At 44.1% G+C, this 7441-nt stretch overlaps 1 protein-coding gene across 1 annotated transcript in view; it reads left to right on the top strand.

Annotated features, from left to right (window-relative positions):
- The first annotated feature begins 4907 nt into the window (after positions 1–4907).
- The window catches only part of CBR1 (carbonyl reductase 1), a 17027-nt gene continuing 14493 nt past the window's right edge, over positions 4908–7441 (top strand). Inside the window, exon 1 of the mRNA XM_006886785.1 lies at positions 4908–4922. Coding sequence (XP_006886847.1) covers positions 4908–4922 — 15 coding nt within the window. The remainder of the gene's footprint in view (positions 4923–7441) is intronic.

Here is a 7441-nt window from a genome sequence, read left to right as displayed (position 1 = left end):
AGCTGTTCCGGCTGTCTTGCACTCTTTTGCTTGAGCTTGAGGGGTTCATGTGGTCTACCACAACAGCAGTGATCCCCTCAAAGTATCTGAAAATTGGTAACCAACAAGCCTTGGTTTCCCCTTTCCGAATTGGCTCTTCCATGTTACTCAAACTGCTCTAACTGTCTTGCTCCTTTATGTTTGAGCTTAAGAGGGCCCGTGTGTTTAGTGGAACAGCAGTAATGCCCCAATGTAACTCAATCAGAAACCAAACAGCCTTGGTTTTACCCTTTCAGACCTGGCTCCTCCACCATTCTCAAGCTGCTCCAACTCTCATGTCCCCTTCTGTTTTGAGCTTAAGGGGTTCCACATGGTGTAGAAAAACTACATTGATCAAAGTACCCAAATATGGAAAACCAACAAGCCCTGGGGTGGTGTTTAATTTTTTTTCCTTCCAGAACCTGCTTACCCAGTTTCTGGAGCTGCTCCAGCTGTCTTGTTCCCTTTTGCTTGAGTAGTCCCACGTAGTCTAGCAAAACAGGTGTTTTCCTAAAGTACCTGAAAATGAGAAACCAACAAGGCTTGGTTTTCACTCAGGCTGCTCTTGCTGTCCTATTTCCTTCCACTTGGTTTCCCACAATGTACCCAAAGTACCTGAATATGGGAAACCAACAAGTTTTGGTTTTCTCCTTCTAGAACTGTGTCTTTCACCATACTCGAACTGCACGGCTCTCAGCTCCATTCCACTTGAGCTAGGGTTCCTGCGTGCTCTAGTGAAATACCAGTAATCCCCAAAATTATCTCAGTGGGAAACTAACAAGTCTTAATTTTACCTTCCAGAACTGTCTCCTCCACCTTACTCGAGCTGCAGTAGCTCTCCTGCCCCCTTCTAGTTGAGAATAATGGATCCCACATGGTTTGGTGAAACAGCAGTGATCTCCACAACGTACCTGAAAATAGGAAGTCACCAAGCCTGGTTTTTTTCCCTTCCAGAATTGGCTCCTCCACCTCACCTGAGATACTTCACCAATCCTGCTTCCTACCAAGTGAATTTAAGGGGTCCCATGTGGTCTAGCAAAACAGCACTGATCCCCACAAAGTACCTGAGAGAGGGAAACCAACAACTCAAATTTTTCCTGCCAGGACTGGCTCTTTTGCCTCATTTGTGTTGCTCCAGTTGTCAAGCTCCCTTCTGCTTGAGCTTTATGGGTCTTTTGTCTTCTAGCAAAAAGTAGAGATCCCTACAAAGTACCTCAAAATAGGAAACTACGAAGACTTGTGTTTTTCCCCTTCTAGAACAGGCTCCTCCACCTTACTTGAGGTACTTTACCTATAATGCTTCCTACCACTTGAATTTAAGGGATCCCATGTTGCCTAGCAAAACAGCAGTGATCCCCACAAAGTACCTGAATGTGGAAATCCAACAACCCTTGGGATTTCCTTCTAGCATTGGCTTCTCCACCTCACCTGAGCAGCTCCAGTTGTCCTACTTCCTTCCACATGAGCTTATTGGGTCCTGGATGGTCTAAAGAAATAATAGTGATTCCCCCCCAAAGTATCTGAAAATGGGTAATCAATATACCTTGGTTTTTCCCTTCCACAACACACTCCTACACCACATTCAAGCTACTCAGCTGTCCTTATCCCGTCCACTTTAGCTTAAGGGATCCCACATGGTATAGCAAACACCAGTGTTTCTAGCAAAGTACCTGAAAATAGGAAAGGAACCATCCAGCCTTGGTTGTTCCCTCAAACAATAGGCTCCTCTGCCTCACTTGAGCTACTCCAGCTGTCCTGCTCCCTTCCACTTGAGCTTAAGGGGTCCCACATGGTGTAGGAAAACAGCACTGATCCCCACAAAGTACCTATATAGGAAAACCAATAAGCCTTGATTTTTCACTTCCAGAAATGGCTCCTCCATCTCACTTGAGCTTTCCAGCTGTCCTGCTCCTTCTGCTTGAGCTTAAGAGGACTCCTGTGGTCTAGTGAAGCAGCAGTGATTCCCCTCAAAGTACCTGAAAATGGGAAACCAACTAACCTTGGTTTTTGATCTAACATCTCTAGGTGTCCTACTCCCTTCCATTTAAACTTATGGGGTCTCACATGGTCTAGCAAGACCACAGTGATCCCCCAAAACACGTGAAGTAGAAACCAACAAGCCTTGGTTTTTCCCTTCCAGAACTGGCTCCTCCACCTCACTCGACCAGCTCTCTCTTTGTCCCTTCCACTTGAGCTTAAGTGATCCCATGTGGTCTAGTGAAACAGCTGTGATTCCCCTCAAAGTACCTAAAAATGGGAACCCAACAGGCTTTGGTTTTTCCATTCATGATCTGGTTCCTCCACCTCACTAGAGCTACTCCAGCTGTCCTGCTCTCTTCCTCTTGAGCTTAAGGGGCCCAAATGGTCTAGGGAAACAGCAATTATTCCACCAGTGTACCTGAACACGAGACACCAACAAACCGTGGATTTTTCCTTCCAGAACTGGTGCCTACACCCACTCAAGCTGCTCCAAATGTCCTGCTCCCTTCGGCTTGAGCTTGTTAGGTCCCATATGGTCTTGCGAAATATCAGTGTTACCTCCAAAGAACCTGAGAGGGGATAAAATAAGGGTTGGTTTTTCCCCTTCAGAACTTTCTCCTCCACCTCTCTCGAGCTGTTACAGCTGTCTTGTTCCTTTCCACTTGAGTTTAAGTGGTCCTGTGTGGTCTAGTGAAATAGCAGTGGTCCCGCCCGAAAGTGCCTGAATATGGGAAACCAACAAGCCTTAGTTTTTCCCTTTTAGAATTGTATCCTCCACCATACTTGAACTGCACCATTGGTCGTGCTCTCTTCCACTTGAGCTTAAGGAGTCCTGCATGGTGTTTGAAGCAGTAGTGATCATTCCAATGTACCTATATTTGGGAAACAAGAAACCTTGGGTTTTCCCTTTAAGAACTGGCTCCTCGATATGACTCGAGTTGCTCTACAAGTCCTGCTCCCTTCTTCTTGAAATTAATATGTCCCGCCTGAACTAGCAAAACAGCAGTGATCCTCCAAGTGCCTGAAAATGGGAAACCAAGAAGCCTTCATTTTTCCCTCCCAGAACTGTTTATTCCACCTCATTCAAGCTGGTCCACCTGTCCTGTTCCTTTCCACTTGAGCTTAAAGGGTCCTGGCAAGATCTAACAAAATGACAATGGTCCCACTCAAACTACCTGAAAAAGGAAAACCAATAAATCTTGGTTTTCACTTGAGCTGCTCCAACTGACCTACTCCTGTCTGCTTTAGTTTAAGGTATCCGATGTGGTCAACTGAAATAACAGTGATCCCCCAAAGTATGTGAAAAAGGGAAACCAACAAGCCTTGATTTTTCCATTTCCAGAAATAACTCCTCCTCCTCACAAGATCTACTCCAGCTCTCTTGTCCCTTCCGTTTGAGCTTATGGGGTCAAGGATGGCCTTCCCAAACAGCAGTGACATCTTCCCCCCACAATGTACCTGAAAGTGGGTAATAAACAGCCTTGGTTTTTTTCCTTCTACAACTGACTCGTCCATATCACTTGAGCTGTGCCAGCTGTCATGCCCCCTTTTACTTGAGCTTAAGGAAGACTCCGTGGTCTAGCTAAATAGCAGTTATTCCTCTAAAGTACCTTAAAATGGTAAACCAACAAGTCTTGGTTTTCCCTTCCAGAACTGGCTTCTTCTTGTCACTTGAGCTGCTCCAGGTCTCCTGATACATTCTGCTTGAAGTTAGGAAGTACTGTGTGGTCTACTTAATCAGCAGCGCTTCTCTCCAAGTACCTGAAAATGGAAAGCCTTGGTTTTTCTCTTCCAGAACTTGCTCTGCCACCTCTCTCGAGCTGCTGCAGTTGTCCAGTTTCCGTTCACTTTAGCTTAAGGGGTCCCAGGTGGTCTACAGAAACAGCTGTTGCCCCCCACCCCCCACCCAAAGTACCTGGATGAGAAACCAACAAGCCGTGGTTTTCTCTTCCTGAACTGGCTCCTCTGGGTCACTCAAGGTGTTCCAGCTGTCCTGCTGCCTTCTGCATGAGCTTAAGGGGTTTCACGTTGTCTAGCAACACAGAAGTTATCCAACCAAAGTACCCAAAAAGGGGTAACCAACAAGCCTTGCTTGTTCCCTTCCAAAACTGGCTCCTCCACTTCGCTCAAGTGGCTCCAGCTGTCTTGCTCCCTTACACTTAAGCTTACAGGATCCAGCAAGGGCTAGTGGAACAGCAGTGATCCCTCCAAAGCACCATAATGGGAAGACAACCAGCTTTGGTTTTTTCCATTCAGAACTGACTCATCCACCTCACTCGAGCTGCAAGCAGTTTGGAACCCCCAAAGTACCAGAATGGGAAGACTTCAAGTTTTGGTTTTTCCCTTCCAGAACTGGCTTCTCTACCTCACTCGAGCTGCTCCAGCTGTCCTCCTCCCTTCTGCTTAAGCTTAAGGAGGACCACATGGTGTAGCAAACAGAAGTGATCCCCCAAAGTACATCAAAATAGGAAACCAACAAGCCTTGTATTTCCCTTCCAGAATTGGCTCTTCCATCTCACTCAAGCCGCATCAAATGTCCTGCATGGTCTAGCGAAAGATCAATGATCCCCCATAGTACCTGAATGGGAATCCAAGAAGCCTTGGTCAGTCCCTTCCCAAACCGATTCCTCCACCCACCACATTCGAGGTGCTCCAGCTGTCCTGCTTCTTCCATGAAAGCTTAAGAGATCCTGCATTGTCTAAAGAAAGAGCCAGTGATGCCACCAAAGTACCTAAAAATGGGAAACCAACGAGCCTTGGTTTCCCCTTCCAGAACTGGCTCCTCCACCTCACTTGAGCTGCTCCAGCTGTTCTGTTCCCTTCTACTTGAGCGTTAAGGGGTCCTTCGTGGTCTAACGAAATAGCAGTGCTCCCCTTACAGTACCTCGGTAATCGACTAGCACAGATCCATGGCCATTGACAAGGTGATGACTGCTGATGAAGCAGCTGTTTATGAAATTTTTAACAATTTTTTATGAAATAATATTTAAAGACTAAGCTTTGGCCTTTCCTCCATATTTCCTTTCACCGACGGAGATCTGTCTCTTTGGAGATGTAATTTACTAATAAATCTCTCTCTCCCCTTTTACCTTCAAAAAACCCCCCAAGCACTGGATTTCTTGTTAAAATGGCAAAACTATGCTTACCAGAGGGAATTGTAGAGGCTTAGTGTTAAGGATTTGCACTGTAAGTGGTTCAAATGCAACAGCTGTTCCACGGGAGAAGGTTGGGTAATCTCTTTACCAATTACTGCCTCTGAAAAAACCTGAGGGGTCAGCTACGAGTCCATTCTGACTAAACAATACATAAAAACCAACAACATGTTTACCTGAGATAGCAATGGAGGGAAGGAGAGTAAAAAGAAATAAACAGGTAAGTGGAGTGAAGGAAAAGACCTTATGCATAAATGACTAACTAGGCATTATAATAAATTAATTCTATTAATAACTTAAAATTGATATTTTAAATAAAATGTGCATACCTGATTAAATGAAAACCCAATATGATTTCCCTCAAGCACACACAGAGATAATAGTTTCCTTAACTAGTGAATGGAAAAGCCAATTTTATGTGATGAGTAATCTGCCTTGGAAGCAAAGTTTCTGTATCTCATTAGGATAAACACCTGAACTACATTTGAGAACAAAGTTCATGAAAATCCTGACATTTTTACCTTTACAATCTTTTGCTGTCATTTGTTTTAAATAAAGGGAAGGTGGCAAAACAAAATATTTAACATTTTCAGTGATCATAGGACACAGTATTATATTCCTTTAAGCCTCTCTAAGTGAAGAAAAATATAAAATGTTCTAAACCAGCTGGACTCAATGAAAGCTAAAAGGGACACTCCAGACAAGAATATGTGTGTGAGGGAATTGCACAAAATTGGATATTTTGGCAAACAATAAGATATGGAGGTCAAATCCAGGTCTCAGGGAGGGTGTCTGTGGTTAGGTAAGAAAACCACAAAGCAGATGTTTCCCTTTAACAAAACATTTCCTCTGCACACCCATGTTTATCACAGCTTTGTTCATAATAGCAAGGAGTTGGAAACAACCTAAGTGCCTATCAACAAATGAATGGATAGAGAATCTGTGGTATATTCACACAATGGAACACTATGCTGCATTGAAAAACAAGGAACTCATACAATTTTATTCAAAATGGGTGACCCTGGAGGACATTATGCTGAGTGAAATATCTCAGTCACAAAGGGACGAATACTGCATAGTACCACTGTTGTAAAACAGGACTGATCTCGGGGTTGGGGGGAAACTGAGAAAGATGGGATAAATAATATATACTGCATTGAAATAGATGAGGGAGAAAACTGTTTAAAAGGGATATGTGATTAGGTATTATTGTCATGACAGGAGTCCAGAACAAAGGCTGCATAGTGGAGTGGAAGGGGGTGGGGTGGAGGGGATTGTAAAACAATGGGGGAACTTTTATTTTTCAAAGAGAAGAGTGTACTGGGGTGAGGGGTGGGCAGAGAGAAAAGTGCAACAATGCAACAATGAATGAATGGAAATCAAAAGTCTGTAAATTTTCATTAAAAATAATAAACAAATGATTAAAAACTCAAAAACATTTCCTCATCCTATTGCAAAGAACGATGAAGCTCTGTCTCACACATTTTGCTAGGAGAAGCTGTTCCTTGGAGAGGGACATTGTTCTCTGAAAGGTAGAGGGTCAGCGATGAGAGGAGACACTCAGCCAAGTGGATTCACAGTGACAGTAGCAATGGGCTAAAGTGTATTGTAAGAGTCAAGATTTGTTATATATATATATATATATATCGCTGGTCTGGGCGCCATCTTAACTCCTTTGTCCTTGTTTTCACTTCCTGAAAGGACCTCAGCAACAAAGAAGTGACATGGAAACACTCAATTCCTGTTAATTTGTTTTCCAGGCAGAAGCCACTTAAACCGATTCCCTGAGAATGTGCAGTCTAGCATCCTTCCACGTCTGTAGGACTTTCCTGTAGAGGTGACATAGAGACTCCTGCTGGGTTAAGACTCTAACAAGCCCCTAGAAAGATCATGCATGTTTACTATAAAGTAATAGATATGCCCGTGATTCAGAAGTCTTTGAGATGGAATCCATTTTGAAAGACTGAACGCACACAACAAACCTTATTTCCATAGCCCTGCATAGATTGACTCTCTCCAAATAACTGCCGAGTCTGTCAAACTTCAATGTTGTTGTAAGGTGTTGGTGGTGGTGTTATGTGCCATCGAGTCACTTGCGACTCATAGCGACCTTATATACAACAGCCCTAAACTCTGCTCTGTCTTGTGCCAATCTCACTGTCTCCGACACACCCATCCCGATTATCCCAGTCACTGAATCAGTCCACCTCATAGAGGGTCTTCCCCTCCTGCGCTGTCCCTCCACCCTCCCAAGCATGATGTCCCTCTCTAAGGACCGGTCTCTCCTCACA

This window comes from Elephantulus edwardii, unplaced genomic scaffold (assembly GCF_000299155.1).
Source record: "Elephantulus edwardii isolate Elephantulus edwardi_28Jun2011 unplaced genomic scaffold, EleEdw1.0 scaffold00051, whole genome shotgun sequence".
Lineage (NCBI taxonomy): Eukaryota > Metazoa > Chordata > Mammalia > Macroscelidea > Macroscelididae > Elephantulus > Elephantulus edwardii.
Note: the sequence above shows the minus strand (reverse complement) of the source record. Positions and strands in the feature narration are given on the sequence as shown.